This window comes from Arachis duranensis, unplaced genomic scaffold (genome assembly GCF_000817695.3).
Source record: "Arachis duranensis cultivar V14167 unplaced genomic scaffold, aradu.V14167.gnm2.J7QH unplaced_Scaffold_232527, whole genome shotgun sequence".
Lineage (NCBI taxonomy): Eukaryota > Viridiplantae > Streptophyta > Magnoliopsida > Fabales > Fabaceae > Arachis > Arachis duranensis.
In genome coordinates, this window is record NW_026264853.1 from 443,611 (window position 1) to 458,936 (window position 15,326).

Consider the following 15,326-nt stretch of genomic DNA (forward strand, 5'->3'; position numbering starts at 1 on the left):
ACGTGTTTGTTTGTGCCACGTGTCACAATAGTATTCGTCCACGTGTTATTCATTATGTCATCATTGTATATGCACCAAATTAGTCCATCACTTTGCATTAAGTAACTCATTTTAGTCCTTGAAATTGAATGTCGTGCATCAAACTAGTCCTTTTACCAATTTTTTTCTCATTTTTTTAATTTAAAATTTTAATATCTTGGATACACTAATTTCAATTCTATTTTTTCATATATCGTTTAAATACAAGTGCTTTCATAAAAATGTTTAAGATTTAGTTTTAATTATATAATTTTTTTAATAATTTAATATCGGTAAATTTTGTAATATATAAGTATGATATTATAAAAAAATAAGTATATGATTGATTAGACACATTTTTTCATAAAAAACATGTGTTTTTAACAAGAAATTAATAATTAAAATAAACATTTTTTTCTTATGAAATACATATTTTCGTTATGTGTAAATGAGTTAGATTGAAGGCACTTCAAGCACCCTCACTACCATCTTTGAACTCTGCAGTCTAGACGAAAGAGGTCGGAGATGGTAATGAGAGAAGCTTGAAATGCCTTCACGTCAACTCTAAGTCGGCAATTAGGATATTTGCAAGAGAAAAAATATTTTATAAAAATACTTTTATTTGAAGAACATGTGAAAAAAAAGAATTGAAATTAATGTATTAAAAAATATTGAGAATTTTGAATTTAAAGAAAAAAATGAGAAAAAACTGGTTAAGGGATTAGTTTGATGCACAACATTCAATTTCAGGGACTAAAATTAGTTATTTAATGCAAAGTGAAGGACTAATTTGGTGCATATACAACGATGACATAATGGATGACACGTTAACGAATACTGCTGCGACACGTGACACAAATGGACACATGGCCAAATAACAGTGACACGTGGCTAAATAATGAAGTGACACGTGTCACTTACAGTCCACGTCATCATGCCATGTCATCATGTCGTTAATGGAAAATGAGTCAGGGATTAATATGTTGCACTTTTTTAAATTTCAGAGACGTAATTAAAATTTTAGGGACGATTTTAGTGCACGACGCCATCAGAACCATCTTAGCGTTAACTCCCTTTTTTGGGTATTTTATTGCCCTTTATGTTGCTTAATTTATTTTATTTATATATACTATTGGCACTTAATTAAGGACTAATTAAAGTCAAGACATGGCTTTACATCATAAGGTAACAACATAATAAATAAAGACATAGCGGGAGGGGCCAGCATAGCTGTGAACAAAAATTTTATTAAGCTTGACAGCTCTGAAATTCTATTAATAACCTGTCGAATGTTGTTACGCGCACTAATGGAACGGTACGAGCGAGCTATGCTAATTGGAACAAATTCTTATAGAGAGCGAGGAGGATTAGTAAAATAATAAAATAAGACATTTATCAAATTTATACTTTTTATCGAATGAAATTTTATTATCTTGATTTAAAGATGAACACATTTTTACTTTTTTATTTTATTAATTTTTTATTTCCGAAGAATTTAATCTATGCTAAGTGTTAAACGTTTTGATTTTTTTTATTAGTATTTTAAAAATTTCATGCTGCTACATAGGAACAAAATCTTTGTTTGAAAAGCTATTCACATTAGTCTTTCAATCAGAAGAAGTTTTCATTTACATTTCACACATATCGAAGTTTGGATAGTTGAATATTCTAAGTTGTTGTATGAGTTTTCTTTTTTTTTTAAAAGAAAGAGGTATACCAAAACTAATAGATTATTTATTAAAGAAAATCTACTATTCCAATTATCTCAATTTTATTATTATCACAGAAATTTAACTAATAAAATGATAAATTAATGAACACATTTAAAAAATAAATATAATCAATTTATTCTATTACTTAAATTTTATCCCTTTAACTTCAAATTATTCTTAAATATTTTTCTTTAATTAAAAAGTGTTATTCTCTTTGTTAAATAAACAAATGTCAACTCTTTAATTATAATATTTTTATTGAGTTTAATTTTGATGTATTGATAGTGTAATCATTTTATTGGATGACTATTTACATGGTTTAATATGAAAAATAGTTATTTTTACTGATATAATATTATGTAATAGGATACACTTGTAAAACTATTTTATACTATTAATATGTCAAAATTAAATTTATAAATAATAATTTATAATTAAAATTTATGATGTTTTATTTTATTTTTGTTTTTTATTTTTAATAACAAATTAATTTTTAAAAAATATTGTATTTTTTACTTTTTGAAACACATTAACATACGCCTGTACTTATATTAACTAAATTGAGGCTTTAAATAGTAATTAATGAATTAATCATAGATTAGTAGTTACCAATTGGAGGTCCAAGCCCGGTGAAAATTAACAGTAATATATGAGAAGGGAAAAACAATGGAGAAAAAGAACTAGAATGACGCAGTGGAACTGAAAATGGTAAATGGCAAAAAAATAAAGGCAAAATTTCCAGCAATGTGAAGACGGCTTTTAAATTTTTTTAATTATTATTTTTCTTGTGTCTTGAATTTTCTTCAGTCCACCTTCTCTCTCCCTCCTTCGTCTACTCCCTCCAAGTTTCTCTTTCTAGATCAAAAAACGTTTCGCTCCGTTCCGTTTCGTATCAGAGTTTACTCTCTTTCTCTCTCCTCTGCGCCTTTCTGCAATTCGATTGTGCTTTTTCTTTCTTTCTTGTGGAATTGAGGGATTCGGAGCTGGTCAATTCGACGAAGAAAGAAGCGGAATTATCAGAATCAGAATCTGAATCTGAGGGTGGATCTGAAGGGAAGAAGAGTGGGATCTGCGGTGGAAGATGGCGTTGTCGGGGATGAGAGGGCTTTCGGTTTTTATCAGCGACATCCGCAACTGCCAGAACAAGGAGCAGGAGCGCCTCCGCGTCGATAAGGAGCTCGGCAACATCCGAACCCGCTTCAAGAACGAGAAGGTTAGTTAGTTAGTTAGTTAGTTAGTTGGGCAGTTAGTTAGTTAGGGTTTCCCGTTTTCCAATCAAACCTAGTTTAGTTGCTGCCTTTGCTTCAATTGCCACTTTGCATTGCGAAGGCGAAATTCCGATTTTATTTATTTTCTTGTTTATTGTTGTCGCTATTGTTAATTTTAGCTGAGGATTCTTCTTTTCGTGGAGAGTTTGAGTATCTTGTGTTTCTTCTGTGGTTTTGATTCTAGTATTGGTTCTGAGGCAATGGCTACCTGGAAGTAGAAATGATGAGATTAATTGCTTGGTTGTAGCAGTGGTCAGTTATTCAGGGGTTTGTGCTTGAATGTGTCATGACTCATGAGTCATCAAGCTCAGAATTGATACATGTAGATATTAAGCGTGCTTTGGATTTTTCCAATATTCAAATGAATGTGATTTGGATGGAATAGGTCTGATGGTTTAGTGGGATTGAAAGAATTAAGGTTCTCAGTGTAGCTTGTCTTGTGGCTGACTGGTGAGTCTTTGAATAGAGCAGAGCAATTAGCCAATAATCTAAGACAAAATCCCAGGAGCCTGCAGAGTGTACAGTTAGAACTGTTCTTAATTGATCTTTCCTTTGGCTGCCTAATTCAGGTTTGGCATAGAAATGGCTGGGACCGTTTATTTTAATAGCTAGTGCATGGATACTAATTTTCCATGGTATTGAGCTAATTAATTTTTGGTGAGTCCATAACTAATATTTTATGTGTTGTTTGTTATCTATAACCATGAAAGCTAGTCTTGGTCTACCATGTATGTTTTCATTTTATTAATATGGGAGACTTTTATTTAAGCCAAATGGTAAATTGGATATCCTGCTTCTTTGAAATACTATATGCCACTTTCACTCTAATAGAAAGTCAATGCTTTTTAATGTTATCAATGGTGGATGGTGCGCATGGCACCGATGGCAGTAAGCTGCTTGTCAAGATTCCTTCATGGAATTATGGCAAATGGCATTGCTGCAAATAGAGGACATGTTGAAAAATGATCAAATATACTAAAATACCTGCCGAAGATAAGTAAAAAATTCCATGCCTGAGCTTGAACTTGCAAAATGTATAACAGCCTATCGGGCAAGCATGAAAGCATGGCTTTAATTATTGTCATGATGTCCAAAGGTTATTACATGGATTATAGTTGGTTGTCCAAGGGTTTGATGATTGCTTGTAAGTTATGGTGGATTTAGTTACATCTTTGTGATGGTTTGGGAGACAATGGCGAGTATAAACATGATAAAGAAGAAAGGGTTATTAGTAATAAAGCATTGCACAACACTTTAGACATCAAGTTACCTGAGTAGCATTGGAGAAAAGACAAACATAGAGAACTGGAGAGAGGTGAGTATTTCATGACTTTGAGGTGTGAGGCATGGATTTGGATTTTTTTTTTCCAAAAAACAAATTTTAGAGGGGCTCCCAAATGGGTTATATGCGTTATTCTCTACAATACTTGCATAATACAAATATAATATCTCTAATGCCTCTCCTGCATGAACTGACAAAAAGTATTCAGCCACTCAGCCTTTCCAACTCTAATACAAATGCAAAAAAAGGGGGTCGGGGTGCAAAATATAAATTGTTTTTGACATTTAAAAGGTCTTTTTTTTTTCAGGTAATGTTACTTATCACCTTATTTTTCTTGGCTTTTTTATTATAAAAGAAAACCTTCTTTGATAGTGTTAATATTACTATTGGCCCTTGTTGCTTCTCTAATCCACCCTATTTAAGGTCAATAGTAACACATCTGTTTAATTTTTAATCTTTTGGTTCTTTCTTTAGGCTTTGACTCCATATGAGAAAAAGAAATATGTTTGGAAAATGCTTTACATATACATGCTTGGCTATGATGTGGATTTTGGTCACATGGAAGCTGTTTCTCTCATATCTGCTCCAAAGTATCCCGAGAAGCAGGTATTTTATTCCTACCTTTATATGGCACTTTGCATTTCATAATGAGTAATCATATATTCGTTCTTTTTTTTCCCATTCTTTTGAAGCATCATTTCAGTTCATCATACATGTAGCTAGCAGAAAAAATATGTGGACAGTAATGAATGAATTCTAATGTTGTCACAACTAACTGCAGGTTGGGTACATTGTAACATCAAGTTTGCTGAATGAAAATCATGACTTTCTCAGGTTGGCAATAAATACCGTTCGCAATGATATTATTGGCCGCAATGAAACCTTCCAGTGCCTAGCATTGACTATGGTATGGTAATGGAAAAAACAGACAGCATTTCCTAGGATTTCTTTTTATGTACTCTTAGAATCAGGGTTTTGAAAACCAAATAGGTTATTGAATTGGTGAGGCCAAAAGTTTAAAGGTTCAACCTAGGTTAAACTTAATATAATAAAATAATATATATTTTTGGTATGGAAATGCTTTTTTTCAAAAAAAAAATTGGGCTTTTTTTTAAAAAACTAATTAACTGTTAAAAAAACCGGACTGGTTTGCTGGTTTTTTTATTGCATTGCTCGCAACTCAGTTTTTTGCCTTGAACTGGACCACCGGTTCCCTATTGAATCGGCCAGTTCTATCTAGTTCTCAGAACCATGCTTAGAATATTTGCTTCGTTGCTTATTTCCAAATTTATCACATTTCCTTGTTCTAAATGCTGTTGGAGTATTCATTTTAGTTTTTTATTTTTTATATATAAATAAATCACATTCTTTGGAGTCTTTTCTATGTAACCATACTTAATAGTTATAGTATGTTATTTACTTTACATTTATAACATTTTTTCCCCATCTTGAGTCATTGCTACTATGCTACTTCCTGTCTTGTAGGTTGGAAATATTGGTGGGAGAGAGTTCGCTGAGTCCTTAGCACCTGACGTGCAGAAGTTGTTGGTAAGGCATTATGCATTATTGCATTGTTATCAAATACATGGCATGATGGGTAAAGATTGATTTGTACTGCAATTTGTGGTCTAGATATCTAGTAGCTGCAGACCGCTTGTGAGAAAGAAAGCTGCATTGTGTTTGTTACGCTTATACAGGAAAAATCCTGATGTTGTCAATGTTGATGGATGGTAAATCTGAATATTCACTTTGCTTATCACTTCCTTTTGTAGCTTCTATCCAAGCGTATCTTATTAGTCCCTATTGTCTTTTCTTTAAGGGCGGATCGGATGGCACAACTGTTGGATGAACGAGATCTTGGCGTTTTGACATCGTCTATGAGTCTTCTTGTTGCGTTAGTATCAAACAACCACGAGGCATATTGGAGTTGTCTTCCCAAGTGCGTCAAAATTTTAGAGCGCCTTGCTAGGAACCAGGATATCCCACAAGAATACACTTATTATGGTATTCCATCTCCCTGGCTTCAGGTCTGTAAATTTCTTTCATCTATAATATTTGTGTCTTGGCTTTCGTTTTTGGAAGATTTTTGTGCTTTATTATTGTTATTTGGGATTAGGGCTAAAATTGTGTGCTATTCTTACAATTTGTCTTTATTGGCTATATTAAACTAAATGTTTATATCTTATTCAGAAAGTTTTCCTTCATTGTTGCCAAATGTTGCTTAATGTCAGGTAAAAACAATGAGGGCTCTTCAATACTTTCCAACAGTTGAAGATCCAAATACCAGAAGATCATTGTTTGAGGTTTGTCATATTTTGATAATTTATACAAACCTGTTATTTAGTTAATGAAGTTTAGTGAGCCTTGAATTCATATTTCAGGTGTTACAAAGGATACTAATGGGCACTGATGTTGTAAAAAATGTGAACAAAAATAATGCATCCCATGCTGTTCTTTTTGAAGCCCTTGCTCTGGTATGTTAATTGCATGTCACTATATATTGGAGATTTGTACAATGAATTTGGTGGCTAAACTTCAATTACTGGGGAATTTTCTCAGTGTTTTTTATATTCAAATTGCTTTGCTCAGGTGATGCACCTTGATGCTGAAAAGGAGATGATGACTCAATGTGTGTCTCTTCTTGGAAAATTTATTTCTGTCCGTGAACCAAACATTCGATATCTTGGCTTGGTAAGTTAGGGGACACTTGATTCATCCGCATTTTTATATATTTTGTTTTTAGTGTGGTGGTTGCTGCGATGATGTAGTGTCTCCTTTCATGATATATATATGCTACTGTGGTGCAGGAGAATATGACCAGAATGTTGATGGTTACAGATGTGCAAGATATCATAAAAAAACATCAAGCTCAGATTATTACTTCTCTGAAGGATCCTGACATCAGGTTACATTTTATATCCTATGTGTTGAAATAATTAATCTTGTATCTCATTACTGGAACAATTTAGGTGCTGAATCCAGCCTGCACATTTCTGTTCTTGGGTGTCGCTATTAAGTTAGGTTATAAATTGTTTTTCCTGTCTTGCTAAATACAATTTAGTTGGGAAAGGCAATACTAACTAAACTTGCTTCTCTCTGAAAATTTAGAAGTGCCTTAAAATTCGAATTCGATTAGTTCTGCTGCCCTCAATGTCTAGTTTTGTTAACTCTAGTGTTTCTAACTACATTGATTTGCACACAGTATTCGGAGGCGTGCTCTCGATTTGCTATATGGCATGTGTGATATTTCAAATGCAAAGGATATAGTTGAAGAACTACTACAGGTATGGAGAGCTAGGTCCAGACTAATTCCTGCAATTTGGAAATATCATCATAGCCTTCCCCCTTCCCAACTCAGAGAAGGAGAAAAAAGAAAGGGTGGTGGGAGGACAGGAGGCAACTTTTCTATATGAAGCATAAAATGATCAATCTATTTTATATCTTTGCAGTATCTAAAAACAGCAGAGTTTGCAATGCGCGAGGAATTGTCACTTAAAGCAGCTATTCTTGCTGAGAAGTTTGCCCCAGATCTTTCATGGTATTTTTTTCAAGCCTGCTACAAGAGTGTGTTGCCAAAAAACTTGTATAATATGTACTCATGTCCTGCATCCCCTGTTACAGGTACGTAGATGTGATCCTTCAGTTAATTGACAAGGCCGGTGATTTTGTTAGTGACGACATTTGGTTCCGTGTCGTACAGTTTGTTACAAACAATGAAGACCTACAGGTGAGTTTGAATCTTCTATTAATATCGACTCTATATCTGCTTGTTAGTCAGCACATCATTCACAGGGAATGTTATGTCTTTGATCAGCCATATGCTGCAGCAAAAGCTCGAGAGTATCTTGACAAACCTGCCATACATGAAACAATGGTTAAGGTTTGTGTTCTTTACTACCATGATGATGTTTATTTGTTAATATATCATTCACTGATTGTGGTTTCTAATCTGTAGATTACAAACCTGACATCTGTCCATTTTAGAGGAAACAGTTGCATCTTTGTGAAATTAGTCCAATTTTGGTTGAATTTCATTCTGTTATGTAGTATGCATAATATCAATATGCATTTTTTTCTTCTGTCAACTCCTATATGTATACAAACATATGCAGGCATGTACATAAACAACTCTTAATTGCTTGAATCACTGTGAAATGACAAAAGTGTCTGATTTTATTCAGTTTCTTAATATCTGTTTTACATCTGGATACACTTCAACAGGTCAGCGCATATATACTTGGAGAGTTTGGGCACCTTATAGCTAGACGGCCTGGGTGCAGCCCAAAGGAATTGTTTAACCTTATACATGAGAAGCTTCCTACTGTATCGTAAGGGGAATCACAACTTACCTCTTAACTTATTACCTCTTATTAGCCTGGGTATCTTATGAGATGTACTTTATTTTCAGGACTTATACTGTTTCTATCCTTCTATCAACATATGCTAAAATTTTGATGCACAGTCACCCACCAGACCCTGAACTACAGAATCAGATTTGGTCAATATTTAAGAAGTGAGAGTTACCTCTGCATTGTATTATTTTTTTTAATTGTCACTGTTCTATGGTTTTTCGTGATGCTATAGACTCGTCTAACCCATTTTCCTTCTTTTTAGATATGAAAGTTCAATTGAGGTCGAAATACAGCAACGAGCTGTGGAATATTATGCGTTGAGTAGAAAAGGTGAAGCCTTAATGGACATTTTGGCTGAAATGCCTAAATTCCCTGAACGACAGGTAGTTTTGCAATCTTGATTGAGAGAAATCTTGTTTGATTAGTGTAATACTTGCCTGATTAATACTCTTCGTAAAATTCAGTCTGCATTAATTAAAAAAGCGGAAGATACTGAGGTTGATACGGCAGAGCAAAGTGCCATAAAGTTGAGAGCCCAGCAGCAGGCTCAAACATCAAATGCTTTGGTTGTACAAGACCAACGTCCAGCTAATGGAGCTCCACCTCTGTCTGTTGGCCAACTTAATCTTGTAAAGATGCCCAGCATGAGCAGTAATGTGGTTAGTTTATTATCTCTTTCCACCAACATCCCTTTTTTGTGTATTTTCTAAAATACCACCATGACTTAATTAAATGGTTTATAGCATCATCCTTCTTATCCATAAAATGGTTTGTCGAATGACTTCTTAGTTTGACACTGAGGTCCTTTCTAAACAGGATGATTATCCAGCAGATCCAAGATTATCACAGGAAAATGGGGCTTTGGCTACAGTAAATTCTCAACCTCCCCCTGCAGATATTCTTAGTGATCTCTTGGGTCCGTTGGCCATCGAAGGCCCCCCAAGTAGCAGTGTACATCCTCAACCAAGCCCAACTTCAGAATTGGAAGGAACTGCGGTTGAATCCACAGCAATAGTACCTGCAGGGGTGCAGGCCAATTCAGTGCAGGTAACTTGCATTGTGATTTGAATACCAGAATAACTAATGAAGTCTTTTGCTTTACCCAATGTGTTATTGAAAAATTAATAATCCTTTGTACTTTTTTTATTTATCTTGTATTTTCTTTCACATATAGTGAGGATCATGATGAAGTACATCGTTAGACCAAAACTATTTTTTTATTAACACCAAGTTCACAAATGATAGACCTTATATCATGTCAGTTTTTAACTATATCATTGTCCATTTTCCAACATTAGTGAGATATTACTGCAAGACAGTATATGTGCCATGTAAAGTAATTTCGGAATTTCCACCTTTTTTGTCTGCAGCCAATTGGAAATATTTCTGAAAGATTTCAAGCTTTGTGCGTGAAGGATAGTGGTGTTCTATACGAGGATCCTTATATTCAGGTTCATATTTATTTTTTTGGCAATTTTGTTCTTTTCCTTTTTTTCTACGAAAAAAGAAAGACTATGTATACTTCCAGTTTACTTACGAATACCTGTATAGTACAAGCTCATATTCTTAGTGCCTTTAAATATGTATTTTCACAGATTGGTGTTAAGGCAGAATGGAGAGCTCATCATGGGCATATGGTTCTTTTCTTGGGAAACAAGAATACTGCTCCCCTTGTCTCTGTTCAAGCTATAATGTTACCTCCCACCCATTTGAAGATGGAGCTCTCACTAGTACCGGAAACTATACCTCCCCGGGCACAGGTGAGAAACTGTTATGTTATTGTTATCCTTTTGCTTTATTTCCCTTTTTTTAAAGTTAAATATAATTTTGTTTAATTTCTTACTCTGATGGTTGTATAGGTTCAATGCCCACTTGAAGTTATTAATCTCCGTCCAAGCAGAGATGTTTCTGTTCTCGACTTCTCCTACAAGTTTGGAAACGATATGGTACTCAACTCTAAACTTGTGTTCTATATTCCTGATTTTACAATCCATGATTTTCCGTTTCTGGAATTGATCTTGTTTGTAGGGTAAATAGAGTATTTAATGCTATTTCTAACATGCAACATTCATAAACCTTTATTATTCATTTATATGTCATTTTATAGGTCAACGTCAAACTTCGCCTTCCAGCTGTTCTGAATAAGTTTCTTCAGCCAATATCTATATCTGCTGAAGAGTTTTTCCCTCAATGGAGATCACTTCCTGGACCACCTTTGAAGCTTCAAGAAGTGGTATGTTATGCTGGGCTATAATTATATATGTGAAGTTTATATTTGCCAACTTGATTGTATTTTGGGGATGTGCAATTCCCAGTTGGATATCATTGGTATAGCTGCTTTATTCTTCTGGTCCATATGTTTACTTTTCATGTTGGTTTTGCAGGTCAGAGGTGTTAGACCACTTCCACTGATCGAGATGGCAAATTTATTCAATAGTTTCCATGTGACAGTTTGCCCAGGGCTTGTATGATTGTGAAGTCCCTCTTGTTACTCCTTTTTCCATTTTTTGTTTCCCAGAAATACTTTAACGTTACTAATTTATTTATAATTGTTTCTCCTATCTGTCTGCTTTAGGATCCAAATCCAAACAATCTTGTTGCGAGCACTACATTCTACTCAGAAAGTACAAGGGCAATGCTCTGTCTAGTAAGATGTTGAACCTTATATCTTGCATGCGAACTGTGAAGTCCCTGACAGTATATTCATGAATTTTAAATAACCTAAAATAAGGAGGGAAATGGTGGAAGCATTTTTCACCCACTTGAAGCTTACATGTTTCATTTATCAATCGTCTTATATTGGTTTTTAATAGATAATACCCATGCGGAGGGTATAAGGGACTTATATTTTGCCCCTTTCCCCCGTGAGCATATGGGCTTCTATTTTATTAAACGATGCTCAATTTTTGATTGGTTGTGCTATTTGAACACCAGTCATCAGTGATTAAATTTCAAGTAAACCAGTTTTAGTTGAAACTCTAGGAAGATAGTTGTTTTAACATTGCACGTAAATGACATGCAGATAAGAATCGAAACAGATCCTGCAGATAGAACCCAGCTGCGAATGACAGTTGCTTCCGGGGACCCTACAGTAACATTTGAGTATGTGATTCAGTTTCTTACTCACCGATGCTGTCAATAAACTCGATAGCTTTTACTTATCATTTCCATATTGGCTTGCAGGTTGAAGGAATTCATCAAGGAACAATTAATCATCATACCCACTGCAACACGAGTACTGACACAACCACCTCCTCCAACTCCTCCAGTGGTTCAACCCACCAGTGCTCCTGCCGCTCCAACAGATCCTGGGGCATTGCTGGCTGCTCTTCTATGACAACATAAATGCGATTCATTCATGAGATGTTCAGTACACAGTTGTAAACTAATTCTATACACAGCCTAACCCACCCACTCAGCGTCTCCTCAAGCCAGTGTGGGTTGGATAAACAATCATGATGCAAGGGCTGGCGGAATTGAGATTGAGCTTGTTTAACAGCGGAGTGTTGGAGCAGGGATTTCTATGTTGTTGGGCATTTTTGAGATTCTTTCTGCACAGAAGTGATTGTCCTTTTAAGTGAGATTTTATATATCATTTGGGCGAGGGTGTTTTTGTTTATTTTTCTCATTATATTTTTTCCCTTCCCAGTTTCCCTGGATTGTTGTGGTTTCACCTGATAGCTTGTAAGATATTGCCTCGGATTAGAACCACTTGTAACAGTTTGAATTTGTTATTCCAAAATCATAGTTGCAATAATAGCATGATGTGATTTAAGTAGCTTACTGTTGCTGAAGTGGGCGTGTATACTGTTTGAATCTTTTATCACGCGAGAAATTTGGTAAAATAAAAAAGTAATTATAATTACGTTTATATGAATATAGTAAGATATACATATAATATAAATTATAATTTTAATGGTGATTAAATTTTCATCTTATCAATTTTCACTATAAAAGATTTTTTTTTTGAAACCTTTTTGTATAGTTTCCCCAAAGCTTATAAAGAGCTCGTATATTTAAAAATGCTACAGTGCTGACAAAAATTGAATTGTGACAGATGTGATAGTAAGGTTGTTAAGTTCTGATGTGGTAATTAGTGTGACGTTAGTTGTAGGTAATGATGATTAAGCATTTGGGCTGGGTTTTTAATTGAAAAACATCGGGGTTGTTCGGAAGCGCGGGTTTGAGTTCTTTGAATGGGTATTTGGGCCGTGTGTTCCTTCATAAGTTCATATAAGAAGTAGCGTCCATGTTGTAACCAAGTTGGGTTGGTCTAATAGTTAGTTCACTAGTCCGCTTAAGCAAGTGTCGGGAGTTCGAATCCCGTCTTGTGCATGCAGTAACCCATTGGCCAGCGGCAAACCCTTAAATGGAGCTCAGTACTAAGGTTCAACTCAACGTATTACCCTTGGCCAAAAAAGAACCCATACGAATACCTATAAGCCAACACAAACTCCACAAAATGAGTTTTTCATAAATTACCTCAACCAGCCCAAGCCAACTGTCCAGTGTCGGCCCGGGGCACTGTAGTGATGGAAACCCCCTAGAGGCCTTTTTGAATCCAAAACCCCCTGACTCGGAAAATCCAATCTTCTCTGGCTCAGAATTGGATGTCATTATAGCTGAAGAAACAGCAGCGGTGCTAGAATGGGAGAAGAAAGAAGCTCCTGAAGGGGAAGCCATGAATATGGCTTAATGGGCCTTGATGCCTTAGATCCCTCCTTTTCCCGTTTAGTCGGGCATTAGGCCTTTTATCCTTAGTCCACCCAAATATGATCATTTTCTGTTGGAATGCCAGAGGGGCTGCTAGCCCAAAATTTTTTGGAGCTCTGAAGAATTATGTATATCAGTACAAGCCCGATATGGTTGCTATCTTAGAAACTAGATGTGAAGGAGTGGTGGCAGATAAATCAATTAAGCAAGCCGGGTTCAATGTCAAGATGGTGGTCGATACTCAAGGGTTTTCCGGGGGCATTTGATTGTTATGGAAAAACCCCAATCTTCAGGTCCAAGAGATAAGCAGGCATAATCAAGCACTACATGTCCTAGTTCTGGAGGACGGGAAGAGGTGGGAGCTCACTATAGTATATGCGAATCCCCAAATCAATCTCTGTAGGGAGGTGCAGAGTTATATAAAAGATTTAACCTCCACAATCCAAAGCCCATGGCTAATCTGTGGTGATTTCAATAACATAAGTGATCCCAGTGAAAAAAGGGGGGAGCCTCGGCTAATATGAACCAAATTTGTCGCTTCAAAGAATGGGTGGATGCTTGTAACCTTGTTGACTTAGGTTATCATGTAACTCGATTCACTTGGAAATGACCGATTTGACAAAAAGGATATAGAATCTTCAAGCGCCTGGACAGAGCTTACTGCAATGTGGAATGGAATCTCACCTACCATAATACTACAGTGGAAATCCTTCCTAGGATGAAGTCGGGCCACCATCCGATTTTAATCAGAACTTCTGCTACATCGCATACCCCCAAGGTTCAACCTTTTCGCTTTGAATTCATGTGGATGCAGCATGAGGATTTTAACTCCTTCTTGAGAGAGAATTGGCTATCGGATCTTCCCCTTAACCATTATATCCAATCCTTTGTTAGTAAAATAAAAAAATAGAATCACCAGGTGTTTGGACATATCTTCCAGCAAAAGAGCAAATTCTTGCCAGACTCAAGGGCATTCAAAATCCTCTCAGATATGGTAAAAGTGACTACCTTGATAATCTGGAAGCGAAGTTGAGTGAAGAACTGGAAACTATCCTGGAGAAAGAGCATGCTTTTTGGTTGCAAAAATCCAGGAAAAAACTGGATAGTGGAAGGGGATCGCAACACTCGTTACTTCCATATGTGAACTATGATAAGAAGGCGCAGAAATAGAATCCTCAAGCTCAGGGGTTCTAATGGGGAGTGGATAGAAGATTATGATAACTTGAGGTCTCATGTTTGTCAGTATTTTCGCAATCTTTTCACTGAATCGATGATGTATAGAAGTGGTACCATCAATACAGATCATTTCTTTTCAGAATTGGAAGATAGAGACATCAGTAATTTGAGGGCCTTTGTAACTGAAGAAGAAATTGAAACGGCTCTCTTCTCAATGGGCTCTCTCAAAGCCCCTGAGGATGATGGCCTTCCAGCTGGTTTTTACAAGGAGAATTGGTTCATAGTAGGGAGAAGCCTCAAGGAGTTTGTTCGGAAGTGTTAGCATAGCCCGGAGTAGATTCAAGATATAAACAACACTCTGCTGGCCCTTATTCCAAAAATTGAACACCCTGAATTTGTATCCCAGTGCAGACCCATAGCCTTGTGCAATGTCTCTTACAAGGTCATAACAAAAATCATAGCAAACAGAATAAAGCCCCTACTTGATGGTCGGATATCCCCTGCCCAGACTAGCTTCATACCAGGGAGAAGGATTCAACATAATATAATAGTGGCGCAAGAAATTGTTCACTCTATAAGAAAAATCAAAGCCAGAAACGGGTACATGGCTATCAAAATTGATCTCGAAAAGGCCTACGATAAATTAAGTTGGTCCTTTATTGAAAAATCTCTCCAAGACTTTTCGTTGCCGCCTGAATCACTGACATCATTATGAGGTGTGTAAACACCTCTAGTTTTCAAATTTTGTGGAATGGTGAGCTCACAGAAAAGTTCCTCCCTTCTTGTGGTATTCGCCAAGGGAACC

General features: G+C 35.8%; 1 protein-coding gene across 1 annotated transcript; it reads left to right on the forward strand.

Annotated features, from left to right (window-relative positions):
- Positions 1-2,491: 2,491 nt before the first annotated feature.
- On the forward strand, positions 2,492-12,410 carry LOC127744191 (AP-2 complex subunit alpha-1-like). The gene is made up of 27 exons (XM_052256469.1): positions 2,492-2,943; positions 4,755-4,886; positions 5,062-5,187; positions 5,766-5,828; positions 5,913-6,010; positions 6,100-6,307; positions 6,512-6,583; positions 6,662-6,754; positions 6,870-6,971; positions 7,088-7,185; positions 7,483-7,564; positions 7,730-7,818; positions 7,902-8,007; positions 8,095-8,160; positions 8,502-8,608; positions 8,689-8,793; positions 8,895-9,015; positions 9,097-9,291; positions 9,449-9,679; positions 10,003-10,083; positions 10,228-10,392; positions 10,492-10,578; positions 10,740-10,865; positions 11,017-11,097; positions 11,208-11,279; positions 11,655-11,734; positions 11,816-12,410. Exons 1-27 carry the CDS (start codon positions 2,812-2,814, stop codon positions 11,967-11,969), a joined length of 3,072 nt encoding a protein of 1,023 aa, XP_052112429.1. The 5' UTR covers positions 2,492-2,811; the 3' UTR covers positions 11,970-12,410.
- The last annotated feature ends 2,916 nt before the right edge of the window (positions 12,411-15,326 follow it).

Bases quoted from the DNA above. Each gene is read 5' to 3' on its own strand.
- LOC127744191 (XM_052256469.1), top strand. From the start codon at position 2,812: ATGGCGTTGTCGGGGATGAGAGGGCTTTCGGTTTTTATCAGCGACATC. The intron at 4,887-5,061 runs GTATTTTATTCC...AACTAACTGCAG, and splicing joins CAAAGTATCCCGAGAAGCAG to GTTGGGTACATTGTAACATC. The intron at 10,866-11,016 runs GTATGTTATGCT...TTGGTTTTGCAG, and splicing joins CTTTGAAGCTTCAAGAAGTG to GTCAGAGGTGTTAGACCACT.